The 27251-nt window shown below is 38.8% G+C and overlaps 2 protein-coding genes across 3 annotated transcripts; one reads left to right on the top strand and one right to left on the bottom strand.

Annotated features, from left to right (window-relative positions):
- Positions 1-730: 730 nt before the first annotated feature.
- LOC139142071 (organic cation transporter protein-like) lies at positions 731-15017 on the bottom strand. Of its 2 annotated transcripts, none has more exons than XM_070711864.1 (12): positions 14594-15017; positions 14084-14163; positions 12174-12700; positions 11481-11584; positions 9214-9368; positions 7024-7192; positions 5671-5818; positions 5113-5225; positions 4353-4573; positions 3459-3573; positions 2551-2760; positions 731-2108 (listed from the first exon to the last, which is right to left on the bottom strand). In XM_070711864.1, the coding sequence occupies exons 3-12, from the start codon at positions 12600-12602 to the stop codon at positions 2045-2047; spliced, it is 1728 nt and encodes a 575-aa protein (XP_070567965.1). In that variant the 5' UTR covers positions 12603-12700; positions 14084-14163; positions 14594-15017; the 3' UTR covers positions 731-2044. The 2 variants fall into 2 exon arrangements, with proteins under 2 accessions (XP_070567965.1, XP_070567964.1); XM_070711863.1 differs by lacking the exon at positions 14594-15017 and adding an exon at positions 14261-14551.
- Positions 15018-17547: 2530 nt separating this feature from the next.
- On the top strand, positions 17548-20269 carry LOC139142072 (thiol S-methyltransferase TMT1A-like). Its single transcript, XM_070711865.1, has 2 exons — positions 17548-18059; positions 19453-20269. Exons 1-2 carry the CDS (start codon positions 17625-17627, stop codon positions 19690-19692), a joined length of 675 nt encoding a protein of 224 aa, XP_070567966.1. The 5' UTR covers positions 17548-17624; the 3' UTR covers positions 19693-20269.
- Positions 20270-27251: the final 6982 nt, after the last annotated feature.

Here is a 27251-nt window from a genome sequence, read left to right on the forward strand (position 1 = left end):
CCATTCAGATGCCGTAGGTAATATTGCCAAGCAGTTAATGATTCTAATTTAGGGGAGGAACGAACAGACTTCATAATGAAAAACACAAACACAGATCGGTACAACAGTAATTCTCCGTGTAAACACTGTGGTGAAACAGTATCATTGATAGAATATGGATCTTTGTCCATCCATGATAAAAGTAGACGTACATGCTCTACTCTGGGATACGGAGCAACGTCGCAGGAATAGACCATGGTCATATAATTTTGTTCCCCATGACATAAATCTCCGCACTTTGTATGACTGATCACAGCGAGTTCAATATCGTTGTCCTCATGTTACGTGATTCGCCATAGTTAGGAAAAATGAAAATAATTGTCTCCTCATTAGGAAATGGTATTCGTGTCACTGGTTGTACAATGAGTACTGAGCAAATGTGTACAACGTTACCAAACACTTTCAATTATTGTACTGGTAAAAGCTGTAGAAATTGTGACCAAACTTGATTGAAAGTTTTACGCTTTACAGATAAAACATTGATATTGTTTTGTTGTGTTGGTAGGCTTGTTTTATGGGCTGTAGAAGTGGTCTGTGCATGAGAGTTACTCCAGTGCATCTTTGCAAAACACTGAAAGTTGAGGGGTATATATTACTTTGAAAAATGCTTTTAATATATGCATTCTATTTGCTGTCCTATTTATTAATCAATCAATCAATCACTGATAAACGTAAGAGAAGGAGAGACATATTTAGTAAACTATTACTATCTTTTATTTCAGTTAGTCAGAGTAGTAGAAATCGTTCATAAACTTGTACTTATTTCATAAAACGCCAGTTGATTGAAGGCATAAAAATCGTATGGTGTCAAATATATACTTTTAAATGTATACCATGTAAGTTCATTGGTAAAGTTGAATTGAAATATTGTACGCAGGGACCTAAGGATATATAATATAAAACATACAAAATACACATAAAGTTTCAAGATTCGCTAAGTATGATACAATAATATTCAAGGAGTTCAAGAGCAGACAGCATTCAAGTTTTAACTAAAAAATGGATCCGGGTTACCATAAACTTGTATATGTGAAAGAAGGTATCCTTCCGAAGTATACAAACACATTTTGCTTGTAAGGAGACTCGTACACAAAACGATGCTTACCGGTTGACAAAAAAATTAAAAAGCAAACGCAGATAAATGTGACATATATGCAATTCCTATTTGCACAACAGATGAATGTATATATAGTTCCATTCAATGAATGGTATGTTCCTAATATATTTCAGGGCTTGATTTATAATGCTCGTTAATATTCTACATTGTTGAAAAATACCGCGCAGCAGAAAGCTATCTTTAACTCCTCCATCTAATTTTGTGCTAAGGATTACTGGCACTTGACACGAATGCCCGTGAAGATTATTTATCCTTCATAGTGCATTAATGTCGCCTTGCTATTTTTCTCGACGAAAGGTTCGAATGAGCAGAGTCGAAGAGACTTCTTTTAGGAATTCAATTTCAGAGTAATCGTGTAGTTAGTCTGCTTTCGTCGTTTTTTCCAAATATTACCTTTACATTGACATTTCTTGCATAGATATCAGGAAGAATTGAATAAGTATTTCAGGAACACTTTGATCTCTATAATGTGTGATATTCTACAGCAAATAAATGGACAATACGAGACACGTTTGAAAAAATCTTCAAAAATGTTTACGATAAAATTCGACACACTTATAGAAATTCGGTCACCTGACTTGAAAGTAGCCAATATTAGTTTTCGCTTTACAAACCACAAAATTGTTGGCTGTTATGGCACCAAACTGTGTGATGCGACCGACATTTCGAAGGTAAAAATGGTTGACGAGTCTATTTTACTATATATGGGAATACATAAATTTTGTTGTTACTGAGTAACTTTCATACTATAGCTTTAAAGTCAAATGCAAGACCTAATGCCATTAAAGTAACGTAATTGAACTCTCTTGATCTTTCCGTTGACTACTGCAGAATTAAAGAAAAGATGTTTTGCTGTGAGCAGCACGAATCACTGACGCGTTTTGAGATTCAAAGCCTCGACAATTCACCATTTCCGATTCCATTTATAGCCTCTTCTGGTTTGGGAGCTTTCCTGAGAATTAAAAAAGTACGAGTTGACAAACTTTGAAAACATCAATAAGCATGCCTGAGGCGCTATTCTTCATGTGCATGGGCGTTACATCGCAGACCTATACAGTGTGGCACATAATACGAACAGCAAGAAAGGACGAGTGAGATGATAAATTGCAAACACACAAACTTTTGCTTTTGATCTATGAACTTTCACCTTTGCAACTGGAATATTGCCAGTATTCGTTTTTCCCTTTTTTTCATCGTAAAAACCATGATAATTAAAGGACCGATGTTATTACATGTACACTGCATACTGGTTTCGGTCCTTCTTGATGTATTTGAAATGATAATATATACATATATATATATATATATATATATATATATATATATATATATATATATATATATATATATATATATATATAAATGAGCGCCCTCAACGGCTAAGAAGTGCCTACTTTCCAAACTGCTCTCCCTCCTCCATGGTCTCTGGTAGTTTCTCCCTCCTTGTTTCCGGAAGTGGTAACGTCAGAATGCCGGCGATGATCGAGGTGACTCCGAACACTAGGAACGGAAGCGGTTTCCAAAGGTCACCGAATAATAACGCCTGAGGAGCCAGTATGCCTCCAATACATGAAAACATAGAACACAATCCTATACCGATGGACCTGAAACGAAAGATAGAGTTGAGGAATACTAGTAAACCAACCGAGACTATCATCACATACTTTCTTACAGGCTTAGAGGCTTCCGAACATGGCTGCGAGTATCAGCAGAGTTATATGTCCACCAACAAAAGTTATTGAACATTATATCATACCAGTATATTGATGGCGCAAATACAGCGATCTGATTGGTCGAGACATTCAAAGAACCATCGTATATTAATGATATAGCACGGCAGGCACACGAACGAGCTCTCCGCAACAGGAAAATCCTGTTTTGACGTTCATTACCAGAATTTCAATATATTGTTACGATATGATAACAATACACCACACCTAGCGACGCTATTCCATGAGATTTTGACCAGTTCACGATATATATACACGAGCGATTAAAGTGTCTGATTATAGCCTGCCTCAGCCTTATCCTACAATCTGTGTTAACTCCTTGTGTCTCATTAGCCACTACTCTTGTGACTTCATCTGTTACCGTATTGCCGTGATTTAATTATTTATTTATTTATTTATTTATTTATTTATTTATTTATTTATTAGGTATTTATTTATTTATTATGTAGTTATTCATCTAATTCTATTATATATGTCTTTATGTATTGCTAATAATATTTTATTATTTATTATTTTATTATTTATTTATTTTATGTATTTTCATTTATTTTCTCGCTCGATTTAACACTGACCTCACCGGAGTCGGGAACAATTCCAATGCGTAGACATAAATCATACCGTAGGAGGAAGTGATGGCAAACTTTCCAATCATCGCGGATGTTATCTCGATCCAGGCAAAAGGTCCACCTGTCATTGATGAAGAGAAAACGCTTACTAGAATAATTAGTTTATGCCATCAATTGAGGGTCGCGTCACGCGTAGACTCTCCACAGTCGCTGTGCCTTGTTTTGTGCGCGCGCCGCGATGGGCTGTTCGAAGGCTGTGCAGCTGTGAGCACGCGCTGCCAGACACAGCGACTGTCCGTTCTTGCAAGTATATGAATATTCATAAGGGTAGTGACGTCAAAAGAAAAATATATAACTGGGCGGAGAGAATATATACTAGTAGCGGGTAGAACTATATACGCGGTATGTTTTTATTTTTCATTTTCATTTTATTTGGCTATGCTACCTGACATTTTTGTTTTGATTAACGGATGTGTGGAGTTATATAAAGTACCCGGATCAGGCAGAAATCCGACCGGTCGCTTGCAAGAACGTCCAGACCCTGGGATTCGCGTCGCGTCTCTGAAGGACGCGCGCATGTTCCAACAGGGAAGAACGCGAATCGCAGGGTCTCTGCCAGACTACGTCACGCGCAACGAAGAAGATGAAGCATGCGAACAAATACAATAGATATTGTGAATAGAACAACAATGTGGGTAACATTTTGAGTGACTATGAAAAATGTTACGCAATTAAGCAACTAGTAGGGCGCCCTCAATCGAAAGGTAGCATGCACAATTCCAGCCCCCACCATCCAGTTCATCCTCCTAGATTCGAGTGTGAACTGAGTAATGTCGTTTTTGAAGTGTTTTTGTGCAATGTTCCTGCAATGAGTCCATTACCAAATGTGGCATTACTTACAGGCCGGAATCAAGGCAGTGCACATACACGCTACTCCACTTAATGTCATGGTGATACATAGAGACCATCTGCGTCCGAGGTAGCGAAAGTCCATCATCCAGATGCCGATGGCGTATGCAGGAATCTCGACCAAAGCGGAGAGAAATGCGTTGATGTAGTCATCCCCGGCCAACGCAGAGGTGTTGTATGAGATGCCGAAGTACACGAGACTGTTTATAGTCCTGAAAGGGAAAAATTGTCTCAAGAGCACTAAACTAAAACAAGAGAGATTAAACATATATCTCCGGGATTCGTCGTGTCTTTGTTTGTTCTTTTAGGTCACTCGGATATCAACTTTGAAAGCAAATCCCGTTCACCGAGCACATTTCTCCAAGGGAGCAAAAGCATAGTAACAACTGAAATGTCACATGAAATACAGAATAATTAAACAAAACATGAAAACTTATCTTTGGGACGTTCATATCATTCTATACCAAAAAACGGCTACATTTTTCTGTCGTGCGATTGAAAAAAAAATTATAGTTTTATTGTTACACTGTTGTTCAGGTTACCATATGAAGTCAGATTATACAATAACAACACATGGAATTGGCACGCTTTCATACAATGCGCTACGCATACATTTAAATTTAATATTTGCAAGGTATATTGCCATTAGAAACAATATGGACGGTTCGATTAAAATTTGTCTAACACTATTTTGGGAAGCGTTTTATCGTTAAATGTTACAAAAAAGATCTACATATAGAGACAACCTTACCAGATATAAAACATTATCAAAGACTTCTTTCTCATGTTGGGCAGTCGAACCAAATCAAGGGAGCTATGACTGTCGGAAATGTCACTTTCTTCGCTTGAGATGTTGTCTTTGCTCTATGGAATTAAATGCATATTAAACCGTAGAAGTGCCACTATTCACCCTGTGATACATCATCAGAGCATTCTATTTCATCATCGTCTCGGACCTCTCCATACACAACGACATTCGTCCCTGGTCCGTTACCCAATCGTCCGTATTCTATTTTCCTCCCATTCGTCTAATTTAACCGGAATTATGTAACGTACGCGGAGTTCCAGCGCGTTCTTTCTAGGTAATCAGTGCACTACAATATGCTATGCGCACAAAAGATGGTCATTAAACTTACATGTAGGTTCATTCACCCAGCCGCAGTGGTCGAGATCACCTCAACCAAGGGAGAAGACTCTCCTACTCCATGTTTTGTCACTTTTTTCAACATGTCATGCGACTACGTCTAAGTAAATCACGATAATGGAATTATACATGAGGTGTTAACATGTGACAAAAAGTCCATTATACCTTCTCATTCATAGCCGGTACCCATGTGCCATCGAAAAGATTAACTGGTACTTCCACCTTATTGATCTTCGCACATTTTCGGATGACTATCTCCGCTTCTTCGTCTTTTCCAACAGAAAGAAGCCATCTGGGTGATTCGGGAATAATCCTGAATTGGTGATGGAAAAGCAGAATAATTACGAGGATGCCGGAATATTCAAAGGGTTAATTTAAAAACTTTACCACGTCTTTAAAACTTTACCACTTTTAAAAATTAATGTTTTGCACGTCTTTCAATGTCAAGGTATTGACAGGTGATGACCTTTCATGCACAGCTAATTTAAACAAACTGACTATTGCTAGGATTTTCCCGCATTAAGGATATCGTCGGAGCCCTGGATTCTCCACCAAGTGTGACGTTATACTTGATTTACACAAACTGACTATTGCTAGGATTTTCCTGTATTAAGCATATCGTCGGAGCCCTGTATTCTCCACCAAGTGTGACGTAATCATTATGAAGGTTCTCCACATCATACAATGTATCTGCAACATTAACTTGAGTGTCGTAAATGGCGTGATTCTGAGTGCACTTTTAGCATGGCGTGCAAATAGGTCAGGGATCTCCGATAGTAATGACGTCATTGTGTATTGGAGTTCTCCGCTATGTGATCGGGTATCATGACCCGGATATTTGTAACAGTGCAATCATGCCAGTGGTCATTCATTTATCGCCAAATTGAAAAGTTACGTTCTTTCACGTCTTAAACGGTAAAAGCTGCCTATTGCTCATGTTATCGCGTGGAAGTTAGACATTAAAACAGGTTCAACGATCAGTGTTAAAAAGACATTATAACAGGTCTAAGGAACAAGTAGAAAATGACAATAACAGTAGGGTGATCTTGAAACACTTTCTAGTGGTGGTACCCGGTGTCCGGAAAAGCGTACCCTGCTAGCATGGTACACCCATCAAGATTGACCCAAAGTAAGCCGCCGAATAACTATAATTCAAATTCAGGAATGTTGTCTCATCTTTTCAGGAATTAAAGAGTCATATTTCGAAACAACATTCTCCCTGTCTACCGTAGAACTCCTTAATGACCTAACTTAGCAAGTTCATCTCATGCTTACTCTTACATCAACAAATCTTATGAAATTTCAACAAATTTGACCATCAGACTGTCGGTTTATCACTTCATAATAGTTCGATGGTTCTGTTATACTCCTTCTTGTGCTATAATTACTGTGGGAACCAATAACTCAAAGCATATCAAAGTAAGGTAAAACGATAAGCAAACAAAGCCAAAACACTGATCCCCTACGCAATCAGTCGAATTTCCATTCTGTTTGGATTCAGTACAAATTTATCATTACCACCAGTAAGTCAGGAACAGAACATTTGGAACTGTGATGACCAGCTGCAGTATCCACCATTCCCGGATGAAGTAGGCGTAGAGGGTCAACAACATGTACCCAACGCTGTAGAACATTGGGTACACCATGCCGGCGATGGTACGTTTACTAGGGCCAATGTATTCGGTAGCTGTGAATAAAGAATTAAAACATACTGACGTTAAAATTAACATCGAAGTAATCCAGCGACTTGTTCCGCAAGATCTCGTGTGATTTAGCACTTTTATTCAGTTGTTCCTCCAGGCTATATTCATTAAACGGCTGGCGAGTGTAGCTTCATTTTGCACCTTTATTTGAGGGTCAATTTCATCTCGTGGAACGCTTGCAATAGTTACTGATTAACATTATGGAGAGGCTGTAATGTATTAAATCAATAAATTGAGCGTAGCTTTGATCTGGGTTTGATGACTGTATGTTCAGCGAACGTTGTAAAACGTGTCAAATGTTCTCTATATATGTATGTTTGTTTACTCAAATCGGACTTTGGAAAACGAGCCAGATACATCAAACGGAGGTTTTAGCACGATCAACATGGCGGCATTTGATTGTTAAACGGTCCAGGCATCTCAACGTGATAAGTTATGGCCCTTTAATTCGAACGTCAATCTGATGTGTAGGCAAGAAAGCACACCCAGCGACGGTATACCACGAGATTTTGACCAGTAGTCCATGACATTTATGCACGAGCGATAGCGAGTACATATATGAAGTGAACTGGTCAAAATCTCGTGGTATACCGTCGCTGGGTGTGATTTATTGCTATTATATCATAAAATTCTATTGAAATTCTGGCATGGAACGTCAAAAAAGATATTTGCTCTTGCCGAGAGCCCGTCGAGCGTTTGCCAGCCGTGGTATATCGCGAATATACCATAGTTGTTTTCGCATCTCGACCAATCAGATCGCAGTATTTGCGCCATCAATATACTGGTATGATATAATATCAAATAATGTTTATTACGGCATCTAATGTCCCAGAAAGGATATCACCGGTTTTCTAAGCGTTAGCTATTAGTTAGCCACCGAATACTCTTATCGTTTCCCGTCCCTTTTTCGCGACCAAGGCCTTTACAACATGTTTATCTATGTTTCTACACAAAGCAAAGACATGACATAGATATGATAATCTAGTAACACTTGGTAGTAGAGTTTTCTACAGCGTATTGAAATCATGTGCAAACTGACGTTATATATCCGCCAATTTAAACCATGCATGGAAAATAGATCGAAGGTGCTTGTCTTTCCTGATAATGCAATTGGCATCAAAGCGTCTCCCTAAAATTGACCTGTGAAGATTTTCATTTTCAATTCATTCATTCATTCATTCATTCACTCACTCACTCATTCATTCATTCATTCATTCATTCATTCATTCATTCATTCATTCACTCACTCACTCACTTACTCATTCATTCTTCCATTCATTCAAACGCGGATTGACTGATTAGGCGTGATTGAAATCACGCCCAGGTTGCAACATGTTCAAACTCTATATCGCTTATCTGTCATCATAAGAGGTATTTCGTCTTTTATTGCTGTTGTAAGCGCTATCTCAGATGTAAAACCCTACAATATAATCATCAAAATTGTATAGTAACGAAAAACATGTTGAAGACTGCAAAGTAGTGATCAGCAAGATATGGGCGAAATCTGTACCAGTAGCAGTAGCAATAAAACGTCGAGCAAACTGACACAGAGGGCAAGGTAGCCAAATAAAGGTCAGGTAGCACGAACCTGGATTATAGGTACACGAGAAAATGTGAATTGGGAGACTAGGAAAGTTACTGGGTGAAAGGTCACGTCTGCAAGTCTCTCGTAGTGCATAAATGTATGTATGTATGTATGTATGTATGTATATATGTATGTATGTATGTATGTATGTATGTATGTATGTATGTATGTATGTATGTATGTATGTATGTATGTATGTATGTATGTATGTATGTATGTATGTATGTATGCACGTATGCATGTATGTATGTATGTATGTATGTATGTATGTATGTATGTATGTATGTATGTATGTATGTATGTATGTATGTATGTATGTATGTATGTATGTATGTATGTATGTGTGCGAGTGTGTTTACGAAAATACTACGCCAAACAGCCTTGTCACGTCAGTAACTGATGCAGGGATGCGGACCTTACCTATGATAAATCCAGCCATGTATACGGAATAAGACGCCACGGAGAGGAGAAAGCGAATCACTACAAACATGGCATAGTTCACGGCAAAGGCTTGAATTACACCGAAGATAATCATCAATGTGAAGGCGAGCATTAAACCTGGCATGCGACCAAATCTGAAATAAGAGTGTGATAGCTTAGCTTTACATACAAAAAAGGGGGTAGAGATACAGAAACAGAGACAGACAGATTTGCAAAAAAGACGACTGACAGAGGGAGAGAAAGACAGAGAGAGAGACTGACACAGACAGGCAGAGACATAGAGAGACTATTCATGAGAAAGAGACGGAAACAAAGAGTCATGTGCAATAAGATTTGAGGGAGGTGTTGTCAAAGTAACGAGTGTGACATCTTCGACTGTAGCAAAAAGATCGGTTGGGTCACTGCTACAGTCGTGACATCAAAATTGAACTATCAAAAACAACTAGAATGTAAATATAATACTACTTTTCATATCTTGATATACATATTAAAGGTTGTAGTTTAGTGTTGCATGTTTGGATGGAAAAATAAATTGGCTGACTGGGTTGTGGATGTGAGCTTTTTAACCCTTTGGATGCTGTAATTTTTCCCATCGAAATTTCAGTGCAACATTTTACCAATTTTTATGAATTTTTCTGTAATTTTTGTTGATAAATTTGGATCAAATGCACATCACAATTCATTGGCTACAGTTTCTCACCAACAGTTTGGCAAAAAATTGACTGGGGCACAATTCATAAAGGTGACCAAAACACTGCAAGTCAACCGAAATATGTGCAGATCTTAGTCTTTTACAGAAATATTGTAGTTCGGCAGGACTATTTCACATTCAAAGCTTTTGGGTTGGCCATTGCTCACCAGGTGACTACATGGTCGTTAGGTGCATATCATTCCAACTTTTCCCCACACAGAAACTGAACAGGTTGGACCAGCCACACATATCTTAATCCTACTGTTCTCAATGTTTATCTCGTCAATATATCTATCGCACGCTTTTAGCACCTTTTTCCAGATTCTTGAAACTCATTGGTCAAAATTGGCTGTTCTGGCCCTCTTGATCACCCCTATTAAACGGTTGGGTAGTGGAAAGCAACATTGCCGTGTACTTCAGAAAAATAAAGACGTTTATATAGGAAAGGTCAGGTTAGGCTACTCTCGGTGTTTTCCAGTCACCGTTGGCTATTGTCAACGAAGTTGGTGCACCATAGGTACGATGCTGTGTGGAGCTGTTAACCTGTTCCGTTCACTACTTTACTCTTCACCACAATGGAGGGAAACATAGTGGATGAACACAAATCACTGTACACAGACTTAGGTGGCTGTAAATTTTGCCAGCATCAAAGACTACATGTACAATAAAAAAAGGTCTTGACTACTGTACTCCGATGCCCACACGCGCGCAGGTCCTCTCTCCCGTGTATATGTCTACGGCTTAGTTATAGCCGAACACTCTTGATTCATTTACCCTCCGGAAGGGTAATAAAACAACTAACCATCGCACATCGGTTGACATCATGCATAACAGAAAATTACTTTAAGTAAATACCAGAAATAACCTCTGTGGTGTTATTTTTCGGTCACGCGTATACGTTAGTCCATGGAGGTAGAAAAGTTCTCTTCTACCTTCATGTTTTGTCGCTCGCTACGATCATGGAGCCAGGAGCGGAGCTAGTACCTCCATACTGAACGGCAAGCTTTGTGTACTTGGTGATTACCTGCTCACTGTGTTTTGAATGTTGTTACAAATGGCTTTGCTAGTTCTGCATAGTTTTCCCTGTTCAATGAACTGTGTCGTATTTGAAGGGAAATTTGTGAAACCAAAAAAATTGTCTTGCTTTATTCGGAATCGTAACTGTCTCACGCCTGACAAAGCGTACTCTTAATTCACTGCCCACATATGGGAGTTGTCAACCATTTCCCAGATTTCCAATGCATATAAATGTGTGCGTAAACAAGGAAAGTAAACTCATGAATTTTAATAGACGTGTTGGGTGTGGCCGATTTCGACCAAATAGGCCATAGCCACCACGTCTAAATCTGTGTGGGGAAAAGCTGACATGATGTTTTCAAAAAAGTGAACTTGTCTGGTTTCCCCAGTGTTACATAAAACTGTTGGTATTGAGTGGGGTCACAGGTCAAATAGCGCTCAATAACACCCAAAATTATCTGACACCGCACCAATGTTATTGTGCTCTCCGTCCACGGATACAGAGGAAGGTTTATAACGAAATATAATTATAGCTTACTTATCCATAATAACGCCATATATGACTCCTCCAATCAGGTTGCCCGACATATAGACAGATGTTGACAATGCATCCAAATAGAACCGATCGCAGACCAAGTCAAACTGGAATTTGACAATAATGTACTGTGTGAATATCGCTTTTATCATAGACCCTCCAAAATGGAGGGTCTGTGCTTTCATTATTTCTTTATGAAAGCAAAACCCTCGAAGCAAAACGCGGTTGAATGCAGCAACAATCTACATCTGGTCTGCATAAAATTGTTCATAATCAAGCTAGAAATAATCAAAATGCTAAATGCAAACAATGAAACAAAGAAATTTCATGATATTTTAAATGTTTTCCCGTCTCGTGGAAAGAGAAGGAAATCTTTCGCCTGTTAAGAATTACCCCTACAGCTTATAGGTATACTGTCACCTATAATCTAAATATGCCCATATATGGTCAAAGGGGCATTCCTTGGATTTCAAAATGCCCATGTGAGGGCGCTGTTTTTAAAAAGCGGCCACCCGCTTAAAATCTGTGATTGGTTAGATTTTCTCTTTCCATGGTAATTATGGAAAAATTGGAACAGGTGACAGTATACCTTTAACCATGCATCGAATGCACTATCTTCATCAATGGGACGTCTCTTTCTCTTTGCATTCGTTATCTATTTAATCTTTGACCTTAGTCTTACCTTACATGACCTACCTGCTGGTTGACCGTTGATTTATACTGCGAGGTGTCGTAAACCCACCCATGGTCACAACTTGTTGTTTTATTCGTGTACAAACTCGGCGCTGACGGATGAAACAACTCATCAAGTCCAACGTTGAATCGCTCACATTGACTGAACCCGAGTGTCGTCCCGCAGAGGTCCTCCATGCTCTCCCTGGGCAAGGTGAGGTTCTTCACCAACTCCTCGCATTCCGCGGTCAGAGTATCATTGCACAGCTGCTGGGTGATGTTCTCTGCGGCGGGAACCAGGCACCAATGATCGGTGTAGGCTTGAATGTACACCGGCGCGAAGGACTGCATCACCGGAGCCAAGGAAGTCAGCCCCAGCATGAAGAAACAGAACTTCTGATAAGTTCCAAAGTCCCCGAGAATATACCGAAGGACATCATCGTATTGCAACATCTTTTGGACCAGCTGCAGGTAACAGGCGCAACGATGGCACAGCCGTTGACCGAGCACAGACTAAACTATTGTCACTTGGCTTTCTGCGAGTAAAAAATCTAAAAAGAAGAATAGTGTTGAAACTACTCAAAAATTCCGATCAATGAAATGAGAAAGACAGACAGACAGAGAGACAGAGAGACAGAGACAGAGAGACAGAGACAGAGACAGACAGAGAGACAGAGAGACGGAGAGAAGGGGATTACGAGTTTCCTTGCTATTGGTGTAGTTGTAGAATATCTGGACAGGTATATACATGTAGGTAAACTGACCGGTCAATGACGATGATAACTTCGCTGACCTCTATGTAATAAAAACTGATAAAACGACGCTGTTCTAAAAGGCTTGCACGTGTTCTTCGTCAGCTCCAGGTTTGGTATAAACATGTACCTTATGCAAATAAAAAATTGAATTAATGCCACCATGATTCTACAACCATCCAATAAGAAAGCAACCCATCGAAGGATGCCATTAATAATGTTACAAGGTAACGCGTTTAGACAATGACAGCTGAGTATTGTGACCAGGGCGACACTTCTTCTGGGTTTTAGTAAAAAAAATTATTTCTGAACAAGTTACCTCTACTGAACAATCTTTTTTTCCTTTTTTGCCTATTCTTTGTGAGAAAAAACTTGAGGCCTTAATAACATAAAAATGATATTATTTGATTTAGTAGATATCTTGCTTATGAACTGATGGAATGTGAATTGGCAGACACATACATACATACATACATACATACATACATACATACATACATACATACATACATACATACATACATACATACATACATACATACATACATACATACATACATACATACATACATACATACATACGTATGTACGTACGTACGTACGTACGTACATACATACGTACATACATACATACATACATACATACATACATACATACATACATACATACATACATACATACATACATACATACATACATACATACATACATACATACTCTAAGGCAGAACTTCATAAGCTTATGTATGAAAAGATATACTAGATATACATTTACTCGCAATACAAAACTTGATTGTATAAACGCTAATTACACATTGAGAAAAATTAGATGCAGAGGATAATTTCACATCCTCGACTTAATTCACCGCACAAAAGTATTGTAAATGGATCAGATGTGTCAAATCCACACCTATGATACTCTCAATACACTCATGGTACCTTCTCAAGTAAAATCCCTGTTTATGTCAACTCAGGAGTGTTGTCAGTTGACAGGTCTGTCCCTGAGATATTGAACTAAGGCCATCAGGATCCAAAACGCTACCGCATAGCTTACAACGACCAAACAGGACATTCAGAGCACCCTAATTCCGCTACAAACCCAGTATCTAGTTTCCCTCCCTCCGTTGGCGGTCATACTTCTTTGTGAAAAAAACGAAATAAAGTTTCAAAGCTACAACTCACCTAGTAATAAGAGGGAATTGGAGACTCACAGTGGGTGGACACCAGTCTGTACCAGTCCTCCAACCTGACTGTACAAATACCTGTTGACATTTCCCACAAAGAGAAGAAATGTTATTTGTCACAAACAAAAACAAAAACAAACATTTCTGAAAGCATGCCAAGGTCATTTGAACTCACGTTTCTCTGGCAGACAAGTTTATAAATCCAGGTCGTGCTAATAGTAACATCAAATTTCTAACACTCTATTTCAAGCAAATGTACGCGTGTGTTCGAACTTCACTCAGAGGTTGGAGGGAAGAAACGGACGATGAGGTGTATGTGGTGGAGTCACTAGTACTTAGTGACAAAACGGATAATGCTTCTTTTGGTTGAGTCATGCTTTGCAGATTTTGGATAAACATCCGTAAATTATAGCCTAGTCGCCTGCAGACAATAGAGATAGCTGCAGTGATCATCGATGCGATTTATGACACGAAACCAATAAAAGTTGAGGAAATTGAATGGGCTTACCTTGAAATAACAATGTCCATATGAAATATCGTACCTCGCGACGCCCATCAGTTGTATTCGTAGTGCGGCTTGTATACAGTGGCTATTGGCCCTCCTTGACATCCTGACGAACACGGGGTCAAATCTGATAAGAATACGATGCCGTGAGAAGGACACAGGCGTGTTTGTGCCTGTGTTTGCTGTGAATCTAGGACAAATCAAAGTGTCAAGGGAAAGACTGTTCCGTGTTGAGAATTGTGACAAACTTGCCACCACTCAAATATTCTGCTCCTAACAGCGCGGAACAATATGTAAGGATTCTTTTCCAGCCTCGGCTCAGTAACTCTCTCTCTCTTCATCATCCCCTCTTTTCGATCAGTCCCGACGTCACTTATTTGTCTTTCCCTGCACGCAGAGCTGGTTCCATAAATTACTCTACTTCATTGGTATACTAACCGAAACGTTGCATTTCGCGTCACTTGGCTATTTTCATACTCAAACCGGTCAGGTGGAGGGTAGACAAGAGTAAATCACAAGACATCACAAGACATAGAAATCTTTATTTACGGTATGTAAGGTGGCCGCAGTATTCTGATCCTCCGGCATCAGAATGGTTTATTATCGGTGTCTTTATTATCTATCATGTTGTTGTTGTTGTGCTAGTATTATTATTGCGGTAAGTGTTGCCAATGCGTCGGCCGTTATCTTATGAACAACTGGTCAACTCGGAGCTGGGCATGGCAAATTAACCCCGCCAGACAAATTTAAGTTGAAGATTCTATTTGCAAATTAGGCAAAAATTCTGGAAGTCAGCAAAATTTATATGATAATGCGTTCTTGGGGCACTCAGAAAATATGTACTGGTACTGGAATAGTTGGTTATTTCATTATTTTCTGACAGCCCCCATTGTTATTAGTATTGTGATTTGTTAAGGTAGAATGCACCTCGGAGACAGACACTCGGACTTTCAAACTATTACAATTCTCTTCTGATATACCACATGTGGGGGTTCATTTTAAAGCTTTCAGTGAAAGAAAACTTTTCAACGGCTTAGTTTTTTCGAAATTCGAAAATTTTTATTTTTCTTCATAGAGTTAACACAGGGATGGCGGCCATTTTGAATTTCTAATATCGGTAAATCTCGGGTAATTTGTTTCTCTAGTACCAAAATTTGCGCGGTGACCCCCTTTTTTTATTCTTGATTTTGAAAGAGAATGATTGAAAGATTCCTGAGGAAAGTTAGAGCAAAAATTTAAGTCTTTCACTTTCTTTAATAGCCGCTTAAGCTTGTGGGATTTTCCTTGTCACTATAATAAATCAACGTACGATCACTGTCACTCCTACTGTCACTGGCTGACATGCATGAGAGAGAAATCCGAGTCTCGCAGCAGAATGACAGACTTTATCACTCGGTCACTTTGTGTAAGAAAGCACTTCATGTCAATGAACACTTAGTTGTTGTACGCACTATAGAGCCTTGGGGAATGGGTCGCGAACTTTGACGCTTTCCAACAAAGTGGCAGGTTGTGAGATGAAATTTCAACAGTTACACTAGGTTGCTGAAGTTGTTATCAAAGAGAGTCAAATAGCAATGGCAGCTTCGATGCTGGTCTGCAGCTCTTTGAGATGAGATGTTTCTCTTGGCTTGGCCAAGTTCTTTCAGCAAACGATTGTTTCTTGTTTGCAGTGAACTTGGAATGTTCAATAATTCCAATGCTATACTGCAAAGAGTTCCGGTTACAGTGAAAAGACGATTCGTAATTAAACTTCTTATCTCTACTTTCTAAACGATAGGAAATAGCAATACGGATCCAGACACATGATGTATGATGATTTTCAGTGATTTTATGTATTTTACATTTCGTTTATTTAAAGAACTTTATTGAGGTATGCCTACTCTCCCGTTGAATTGCTTTAGCATCTGGAGGCCCGTTTGTCCATACCACAAGCACTTTCTCTAACCACCATAGAAATTTATAGCTGCCTGCAGCTTTCTTCCAAGGTTTTCTGTGATTGGTCCATTTCTTCATGTTACATTCTAAAAGCAGTCTTTCGGTTTCTTTTACAGATGCGTAAACCACACAACCAATTGCATTACGCCTATATCTTGAGGTAAGCTGCAAGCCGTCCATAGACTTACGACGGTTTTCGTTCTCAACTTTGCAGCACAAGACGGGTCTTACTTTCTGTTGCACATCTTTCTTTGCTCGTTGCAGAAATAATCTCTTGCAAATTGCTGTCTGCATCAGGATGATTATATCAGGCTTACGTTCGATCTCAAATTGTTCCGGCTCAAAACCTCCACCAAGGCAAAGTGACAAAAAAGCAATTCTAAAGCAAGGACAGCTACACTAGTTGGTCCGCTTGAGGGCAGTATTATGAGACTACCCTGGCATTCCTTTTAAATCTTTGTGGCAAACCAGATAAACACTGCCAGTTCGTTCCTTCCTTGAAATTTCATTTTGTGAAATTGTCAAGATACATTTTAAAAACAGCAATCATAGTCTTGCTTACGATTTTTTTTAAATAGGCTGGTGGGTAGCATTTGTGTGCACGCACAAATGGCTAAATCTAGATTTTTACTGTCAAGTGAAATGCCGGTATTCAAGACTCTACTCATCATCAACTCCAGGCAAGTCGTCATAGATTGTTCTCCTTGCACTGCATGACGGGCATGATCAGGTCAGACCCGCAACGCGTCAGAGGATAAAACATTGATCATGGATCTACACCTGTTAAACAAATGAACAGATTTTAACAGTGCGAAAGGGACCAATCACAAAAAAACTTTGCACGAGCGGCAAATTGAGCTCACAATTTCTAAGAGGATTTGAATAGTATGTTTACCATTGTGATCATTTTCTTGAAATGGTTGATTGGTTGGTTGCACCTGCTCACAGCATCGCAGGATAATAAAAAGCATCGTTTCAGTATGCAAATAAACTACTCAATATTCACATTTCAAACTTAAACTTTCGCACACCAGGAAGCCCGCCGAAGATTATTGAGATACTCTTGATCGCTAAGAAGACAAGAAAGCTAGTGTCCAAAATGTATCCCGGCCTTATCGTCGCGGTGCTGGCCCAGTCATGGCAAGCTGAGCTGCACGTATTCATCATACTGGCCTGCATAGCAGTGGTCGACGTGGTGTTTGTAAAACTGCTACGTCTTTGTACACCGCCTGTAATGGATGACAGTTTCTGCAATTGGTACAATTGCAAGATGAGAAGAAAGTTGCTATCTAAGTTGGGAGACCTCAAAACGAAGACAGCTGGAGAGCTGACTATCCTAGAGGTTGGTGTTGGTGGATGTGGAGAGTTTATCTACCATCCCTATGGCACCAGAGTAATGGAAATTCTTGAAAACGGTGAAGATCTAAAAGACATTCCAGACAACAGTGTCGACACTGTTGTGTCTACTTTGGTCATGTGCAAGGTAAAAGACCCATTGGACTATGTTCGGGAAGTCAAGCGAGTCCTGAAACCTGTAAGTATTAAAACGTTTATTAGATATAGTAAAATGTGCGATTTCTTTCCGCCTCCGTATCAGAAACGAATGGCATGAAATCCGACCTAGACAGTATTGAAAAGTAGGATTCGGTTAGTTTTAGGAAGTATGCGCCTCGAAAGTGAAAGACTAACTTTCCCGAATGAAACTTTCAACTATTATCTTATTAAATCAAAAATACAAATAGGGGTCACCATGCAAAAATTGGAACTATCAAACAAATTACACAACATTATGCGATATTTGAAATTAAAAATGGGCCTTATTCGTATGTTAACATTTGTTTCTATAGCGAACAAGTTAATTTTGGATATTTGAAAAACTGAGACGGTGAATTTTTTTTCTCCAAGAGCTTATCAGAAAAGAATTGTAAAAATTTGAGAGTTCGACTATCTGTCCCCAAGCAGCGTTGTACCTTAAAGGTAGCATCAATTCAAAACCCACCATACAAAACCCAGGAGGGAAAGCTGAAATCTTAGGAAGGGGCCTTGAGGAAGTCATTCCATCTGCATGTCTGTCCTGCATTTCTACTGAAGGTATCTAAATCTAAGTTTACGATGTGTTAAAATTGTCTACTTTAATCTGTCAAATTTCAGACGCTTTTATCTTTTGGGCGGGTAGAATTTGAAAAGCAACCCACAATAAATAAGTTCAGTTAAAAGTATGTCATAGACCCTCGAGAAAATGGGTCTATGATATGCTCAAATTTTGAAAATCTTCACATCAAACTAATACCTTGAAGTTCCTGTACTATCATTTGGTTGTGTATTTCATTTGTTTGCATGGACATTAATAGTACAATATCAATTTTTATTATTAAAATTTCAAAAACCGATTTTTGAAAGGCCATGGAAATTACCTGTCTCGTGATAGTTATGCAAACAATGGTGACACTATTGAAACCAAAATGTCCCCTTATATCTAGGCCTTTCGAAAATATATAATTTACGGGGGTTTTGAGCTTATTGAACCACTGGAGAATTGTTAGCTTAAAAAGGTCAATCTTGTCTTGGAACCTTGACAGATTTTCGGACCATTTCAAATGTTTGAAGCTTTCATATCATCGCTTGGCGTAAAAAGAATTAGTAAAGAGCAAATATCTCAGAAAAGAATCCACAATATGTATCATTGATTGTTCTAAAGAACGCGAATGGTTGCTTTTCCATTTCCAGTCTTTAATTTTCCAAACGCGACCATTATGATGTAATCAAGAATTAGGGGGTTGTTTAACTTTTTTTCCCTAAGGCGGACAAACCTACCTTGTTTCGCCTAGTTTTTAAGGCAACGAAAGTTCTCCTCAATCAAATGTTGTTGCATTCAACATGAATTATGACCACCATCTTAATTATTGATTTTGTATTTTTATTTTCAGGGCGGCATGTTTTGCTACATGGAAAATATACAAGGCAGGAAAAGAAGCACCCGTCTTGTGCAGAATCTGCTGAGCCCCCTGTCCATCTTCTTCGACAGCTATCGTCTTACACGCCAGACATGGCGATATGTGGACGTGGTGGGATTCTGCAGATTGGAATATTCTATCTTCCATGCCCCATTGAAGCGTTGCTTTTCCATCTTCTCACCACATTTGGTCGGCTATGCTGTCAAGCGATGACTCCAAGTTGACAGATTTGATGGAAGAAAGCTGCCAGCTGCTTAATTCCAGGACTCGCCTGACGTCTTGAACACAGTGCATTGGGTCTCTACAAAGCCTCATGGTCAAGGTTAGATCCAATCCGGTATCGACACTGATGTTTGGACGTTCTGATGTCTTCACCGTTTTGAACAACTCCGATTACTCTACTGTCTTTAGTGATAGTAGTTGAAGTCTTCACATCCCGAACGTCATCCTCCAAGACTGATCCCCCAGCTTCCTCCACTTAGAAGTCTTCTAAGTTAGAAAAAGACTTCCTTCAGGCTGCCAACATCTTGAAAGTTTACCGATTGTAGAAACTCGTCTTTCTTCGGTGTACTCAGATGTAGCAGTTTTTCGTTGCCACCACGTTGAACATTCAAACTGTGTGTAAGCCAATGAGATGAACACTGGCAGCTCAGCTATCCATGACTGGTCATGCTTAGTATATTACATAAATATACAACAGATATGATTTTTATTCCGAATTTAGAAATTAAGAAATTTTGCGAAAAGTGCAAATAAATAGAAAGTAATTATGTGGTATTCATAATACCCGAAACAAATGTCTGTCCCTTGTATTCATCGATGTTCAAAATCTTGGAGCTTAAAAGGTTGTAATCCATCCTATAGCATAGCCTTCGGTTTTTACAGTTTGGCGCTTTTTCTTAAAAACAAACCGTTCACAGCTTTACAACAATAGTGGTGCGGCATAAGATTTTGTAAGCGAGGTTTATGAAACTGTTTTTGAAACTCCTTTAAAATGAGCTGCCATTAACAAACATTTGCATCTTGAGTGCTTTGGAATATTTGTTCGTCTGTCACGAACATTTCAGAATGTCTGCATGTATCACGTGGGGTACTTGGTGTGAAAATTGATACTTGATCGTGGAAAATGTTGAACAGCTTCTCTTGTCAAATTGATGTGTAAATATGTTTATTCGTCGGATGGCTAATTTTCGATTTCTCTGAAGGAGCTTAGACTATTACTATGCATCTAAAACTTTTAATACAGTCTTTTACTAGGATATATCATTTGCAGGCTTCAGGGTATAACCTAGTTTGACTTTCTCGAAAGAACTGGATATATGTTGTCAGCTTCTGCAAAACCTCTCTAAACTGACTAATTTCACAGCTGGAATATTTTCTTTAAAAGTGACGACTTCTTTCAGATTGCTTCGAAGGATTGCGAATTGGTCGATTCACGTTCACTGGCTATTCAAAAAACGTTAAAATGGATGGACATCTTTCAAATTTGTTTGCTGGGTTTCTATGAATGACGCGATCCTCTATTTTTCAGATGACGAGATTTGCATATCTTGCACTTGTCACATTTCTTTAAAAATTGTCTTGTTTTCCACCTGCTTACTTTCTGCAGTCTGTATTAGAAACATTTCCTGTTGCAGTCTACAAAATTCAGTGTTCACTTACCATAGACAAACTGGCAAACGTTGCTCCCTACCAGCTGGGCACACGTTTAGAATTTTAAGGTAGCTCGAAATTGAAGACTGGAACTTTTGTTTCAATTCTTCTTGAGTGAAGTTGAAATCATTCCCTTTGAAATCAAGAATTGCCATCGAGGACACCTTACATTCGAAAATTAGGTACTAGAGAAACAAACTGCTAAATAATTACAGAAACAAGAAATTCAAAATGGCCACTATTATTCCTGTTTTGACTCTGTAAGGGAAAATGAATTTTTCGATTTTCACCAATAGAAGCCCGCCAAAATTAGTTACTCCACGAGCTTTTAAGTGAGCGACCCCATCACGTGGTAGACCAACAAGTTCTGTACAAGTTTGAGAGTTACACTGTCTGTCCAAAGGCGCGCTTGGTTATATGGAACCTCCATAAGCAGCTCGGAAAGGTAATGATGACACCTGGTAGCCTTTTGAGGCTTTTCATAGACCTGGAAAAGGGCGGCCTCAAGCGACAGAAGTGACAAAATTGCACCCTATTCATGCATCGGTGACTATCATACTGGAGGAGCGAGATTTAAATAAAAGTTTCTGCTAGCGCTCTGAACAGCTTAATTGCAAAGCTTCTAAGATAATTCCGTGGCATATATATTCTTCAGCACGAGCCCGACAACTGGACCCCTCTCCCCCTTTGAGTTTTATTTTTTGCAAATTCAAACGATTTCACTTAACATGAGTGAAATATTGCAGAAACTGTACCGAGCTTATCTCTATTTTATAAGATTTCCTCTGGTGACAAAATACTGGTGGCTAAAAATTAGCAGTTTCACATGCATAGTAGTACAGCTGTCAAGCGGTACTTTATGATAACACTGACTGGATTGCAAGACTGACGATGACATTGAGCCGTTGAACAAGCGACAATTTTCCAAATCTAAATTGATGATTATTAATCGCCTACTTGTGACAAATGATGAAAAAATAAACGGTTGCGGTTACTCGATTTTATCACATTCACTACATTAGTTTTTAGTCCCAACGGACGCCGTCTGGGGAGACATATGTTTGGTCATGACCGTGCGTCCGTGCATCCGTCTGTACGTCGGTATCTGTTCACGCAGATAGCTCAGCGATGACTGGAGCGATTTCTTCGAAACTTTATACAAGGATTATTACCTATGTCGTACATATGCACGTCGATTTGTTATGTGATATGATCCAATATGGCCGCTTGGCGGCCATTTTGTTTTCTGTATTTGACGACTTTGCGTCCGTTCACGTAAATTTATCAGCGATGCCAGGAGCGATTTCATTGAAAGTCGGTACATATCTTAATCCCTATGTCATATATACACCCCGTTTTTTTAATGATCCGATCAAAAAGGCCGTGTGACGACCGTTTTGTTTCCTGTATTTGATACCCATCACAGACTTTCAAGGATTCATTCACAGGATTCAGGACTCATCCACAAGTGAAATGCACTATAGATAGAATATCACAAATGTGAGACAATCGGAACTGCGAGCGCATGCATATTTACAGTGTCTGATGGTTGATATTACAAAATTTGTAGTATGTATTAAAATTGAGGTCGTGGTTTGTTTTAGAAATATGTGGTATCTGTTGTCTTTATTGGATGTAAAGCGTGATATTTTCCCTACATGCCCCAGAGACTTGACTTCTTATGGTTTAACGTAAGTGATGAACACCAGGTGAAACTAGCATTTCTAAACAATACAGAACAACAGGTACAAAGGAGGCAAAGGTTGTGACACTATGCAAGTTCTATCCAACTTATCCACCTGGCATTATGAAGAAGAATCTCTAATTTGATTTTTTTCGTGACTGCATTTTTATTTGACAAATTTTGAACATCGTTCCAGTAAATATGGGCGTAATAATAAATAACGATTAAGGGAGGGGAGCTGGAGGAATCGCGATTGAATTTTTTTTTCAGATGCCCCCTCAATACCCTAAAAAAATTTCAAATGCCACCCCCCTCTATATGATCAAAATTTTTCAAGTTCCCCCAACTATCACAGGCCCGCATATTTGTAAAGTATGTGCGCGCAGAAATAATAAACACGTATTGCGCCGTTCTGCTCACAAATGTTCAACACTACCTGTTATTAGCACTTTCTATAGTCATTTTCCCAAGGCGTGTTCTTTAAACACATCAGTTAACTTTTTGGATTATTGGTCTAAGCCAACTTGAGTTAATCCAACTCTGGCCAGGTCAATTGCTCCTGCCAAAGAGCATACAAAATGACGATCATGAAAGAGTAGGCAAATTGTGAATTCTGGCTAATTGCCATATTGTCAAAAACTGAGCACAGTAACCTACCAAAAATTTGTTTCAAAAGTACAAGACATATATGAATTAGATGCTATTCAAAATTGACAATACTGGAAGGTTAAAATATTCCATCAAATAAATGTTTTCATCTCTGAAATTTTGGGTGTAATAATTGCAAATTTGGTTAAAAAATAAATAATTCCATTTAGTCATATATTTTTTCATTTCGTCTTTACTGTTCAAAGTTTTACTTTTGTATTATTTTATGACAAGAATGTGAAAATTTAGAAAATCAAGCATGGTGACCCCATCTTTTTTCTTTAATATTTGATTATTCTCATATGCCAGAATTCAAAAATTTTCCATGTGTTCTTCCATGTGTTGCTCTCTGGCCTGATCTTGTTCAGTAATGTTTCACTGTCATGAGCGTCATTTGACACAAACTCTTCTTCAACTACCATGTACATCAGAGTTAGAGCTATCTCTGTCACTGTTCAGGTATGCAGTGACAGTGACACTACAGTAGCAGGGCAGTATCTGATAGTGACAGTTGCCCTTAGGCAGTAGCTGTATTAACTTTTATAATTTTGACAATATTTTTGTTCAGTTTATACAACTGCGTTCTTGTTCTACTCCCCACAGCATGTTAAACTGTCCAGTATTCAGCTTGCTATCACAGCCTGTGTATGTGTACCATGCATTTGTATCACTGACAACTGACTGTAAGTCTGGACTCTATCTAAACTATCACCTAATACCTATTTATATATACAGGCTTTGTCGACAAACTGAACACAGTGTGTTTGAGCATGCTGTAGGGAGACAACAAGAAACTGTAGTTGATATATTGCATAGAAATATTGCAAAAATCATCTACGGTTGCAACTTCTGCCCTGTCACTATAGGCTCAAGTTTGATTTTTTTTACGACAAATCACACATTTTTAGATTTTTTCGAGATAAAAGTCACGGAATGTGACAAAATGGTTCTAGATTCTGTTAAATTATTACTAACATTACAACATTTGGATGACATAAAACTGGTATTCATTTTTCATTAAATTACCTAAAAAACTTGGAATTGGAAAATGTTAAACATAAAAGGGAACCAAAAAAAGTCCCCCTACAGGTAGTGCAAAATTTCAAGTCCCCCTCTACTACCCCCAAAATGTTCAAATCCCCCTGAATTCCTCCAGCCCCTCCCCCAATCGTTTTTGTTTTTGTTTTTTTGTTTTTTGTGAACGCAGCCTAAAGTAGGTCTAGATTCTTGCATGATATCGCCTGTCTATAGCTGATAAATATATTATTATGCACCTCAACTGCTCGGTTAGAGACCATACGTTTTTTCCTATACGTCTAAACCATTTATAAAGCAATGTTTTGGAAATCTACACTGCTTCAGCCTTAATCAGCCCTGAACATTAAATGTGAACCTTCTCAAAAAGTAATGCGACCAGGATGAAGTCAAACGGTACGTCTTTATTTTCACATTTTTTATTACATTTCCTGTCTACTTATTTTTACCCGAGCCCCAATAGCTGCGAATTTCATGCATTATTTTCATGATTTTATTTTCAAACCAAAGTTGGTTCATGTAAATGTGCTAACTGAAGGGCGTGTATAGAAGTATCACTGCTCGCTGATTAGGATCATGTCTGCACGTTTTAACAAGGTAAATAATACAATAAAATAAAATAAAATGGCGCCCCACTGACAAGAATAAAAATGCAGTATTACGCGCACATACACATCGTGATCATCCAAGAAACAAGCATGATACCATTTACTTGAATGCACTACACACGATGGCCGACAATTTGTTGTCATAATCTTTATTTTCTCTGTCACATGATTAGTTTTTGAAAATGGCGGGAAAGCTAGAATAATGTTAAAACTTTCAAATTACATGCCACCTTTGACTTATGACTGTTTTATACACTTTTTCAGTCTTTAATGGGTCTTATTCAAAGAACTCTTGGAAACCGAGGATATTTTGAGATCGGTTCATTGCACATTCGCAACTATATTATGTGAGAAGCTTGACATTCTGGCATCGACTCCACCTTTTACCTTAAAAAGTGCTCCGTGATGAAGACAGGCGGAATTCGACTGATAATGACTGTACACAGCGATACGTTGGTGCATGGTGCACGATATTGTTCCTTCAAAGGGGTCGAAGTACGACAACCGTACGACGACTCTAATATGTCACTTTGCAGTAACAATATTAACATGCCATGACCGTATTCAAACAAAATTTGTCGGCTAGCGGGTGACAACAAGAGTTCAAATGATACTTTCGACCCAGGAATTGCCGTGAAACTTAGGAGAATGACCCAATTTTCGAAGTTTTGATATTAGATCACGTTGTGGAGGGACCGTGATTAGATCAATGACTTCTGAAAAGACGAAAACTGAAATTTGGGCGAAAATGTACTAAACAGCACGATCTAAGCGATCTATAACGCTTTAGGAAATTTATTCATAATGCCGGCTTTGCAATGACCTATTTGTACTCTTCTGTGTAAATTCTCTGATCGGTTAACAACCTAGGTTGTTAACCTGGACTGAAAAAAAATCTGCAAGCTCTCGCTTGTCAATCATCGCGTTGAAGGACAAAAGTCACGCAAAAGCAAGGAGAACAAAGTGACATTTCAGTGTTACATTATGTCGGATGTATACTGCTACTAGACCATAAAGTAAGTGATACGTTGACTCGTTTCCATTGATATTTGATCAGGGACTAAGCTAGAACAGGACTGAGGAAGTCGGTCTTGGCTAGACTGTCGACAATCCCTGGTGTCTTTCCCTTTTTAGGCTATTATTGGTATAGACTCTCGCACAGGCAAGGATGGAAAAGCCGCATGCATAATAACCGAAGACACATGTCCCAATGGACTGTTCTGAGTTGTACAGATTACGTTGCTATTCATAAGCTGTAACTTGTGGCAAGTTTTTCAGTATTCTACTTCTGTATATCAACTGCCGTGACTGACCCTAATTGTTTATGAGATAGACGTCGAGAAGAGGGGGGGAGGCAGACACAGAAATTTACCCGGAGTTCAAAGTGCATGTGAGGTCACACAGTGCGTCGACTTGTCTTGAGTTTGAGAACAGTGGCTGTGAGACAGGTATCCACTAATTTATGCGTGTAAATAAGTAAAAACTTGAAAATTTCCTGTCTGGTTTTGTTTGACCGTTCTCACAGCTACTTTCAGACAAACAACGCAAGATCCCCCGCTTATCTAAGCGACAGTAATTCCGCTTTCTAACTTCGACGTCTGTTCTGGCCCTTACGAAGGGCCGTTGTTTTGGCCAGCCGGTCGAACTTCCTTGTATCTCTGGAAACATGAAAACGAGTTATATTTTTAGCCGTTAGAACTTTCTAGTGTTCATTTTTTATGCAGATGTGTTCTGTCTCGCTGAGTGTCTCAAAAACGTTTGCACTGGGACTACATGTAGTTTCGTACAAGGACAAAACCTTAAACCAATAGCGAACTTCCTTGTATCTCTGCATGGTAACATGGCAACGAGTTATTTTTAGCCTTTAATACTTTCTAGTGTTCATGCACATTATGCAGACGTGTTCTGTCCCGCTGAGTGTCTCGAAAACGTTTGTACTGAGACTACATGTAGTACTGTTTCGTACACGGAAAAAGCCTTAAGCCAAAAATAAAATCTTTTACTGATTATGATTGCTTAATCTGTATATTAATATCCCTACTCAGTATTTATATATAATCTCATTATCCCATGGTATTTTTTCTGTTTGACGTCATCGTATACGAGTGCTTTTCGAGGAGCCTTACAACGTCGAGCCGAAGACT

This window comes from Ptychodera flava, chromosome 10 (assembly GCF_041260155.1).
Source record: "Ptychodera flava strain L36383 chromosome 10, AS_Pfla_20210202, whole genome shotgun sequence".
NCBI classification, from domain to species: Eukaryota; Metazoa; Hemichordata; class Enteropneusta; family Ptychoderidae; genus Ptychodera; species Ptychodera flava.

Coding starts and splice junctions, on each gene's coding strand:
- LOC139142071 (XM_070711864.1), bottom strand. CDS start 12,602: ATGTTGCAATACGATGATGTCCTTCGGTATATTCTCGGGGACTTTGGA. Junction 2,761..3,458: donor TTGTTCCCGACTCCGGTGAG/GTCAGTGTTAAA, acceptor CTTTCGTTTCAG/GTCCATCGGTATAGGATTGT. Junction 2,109..2,550: donor GAGGGAGAGCAGTTTGGAAA/GTAGGCACTTCT, acceptor TTTAATTCTCAG/GAAAGCTCCCAAACCAGAAG.
- LOC139142072 (XM_070711865.1), top strand. CDS start 17,625: ATGTATCCCGGCCTTATCGTCGCGGTGCTGGCCCAGTCATGGCAAGCT. Junction 18,060..19,452: donor TCAAGCGAGTCCTGAAACCT/GTAAGTATTAAA, acceptor TTTTATTTTCAG/GGCGGCATGTTTTGCTACAT.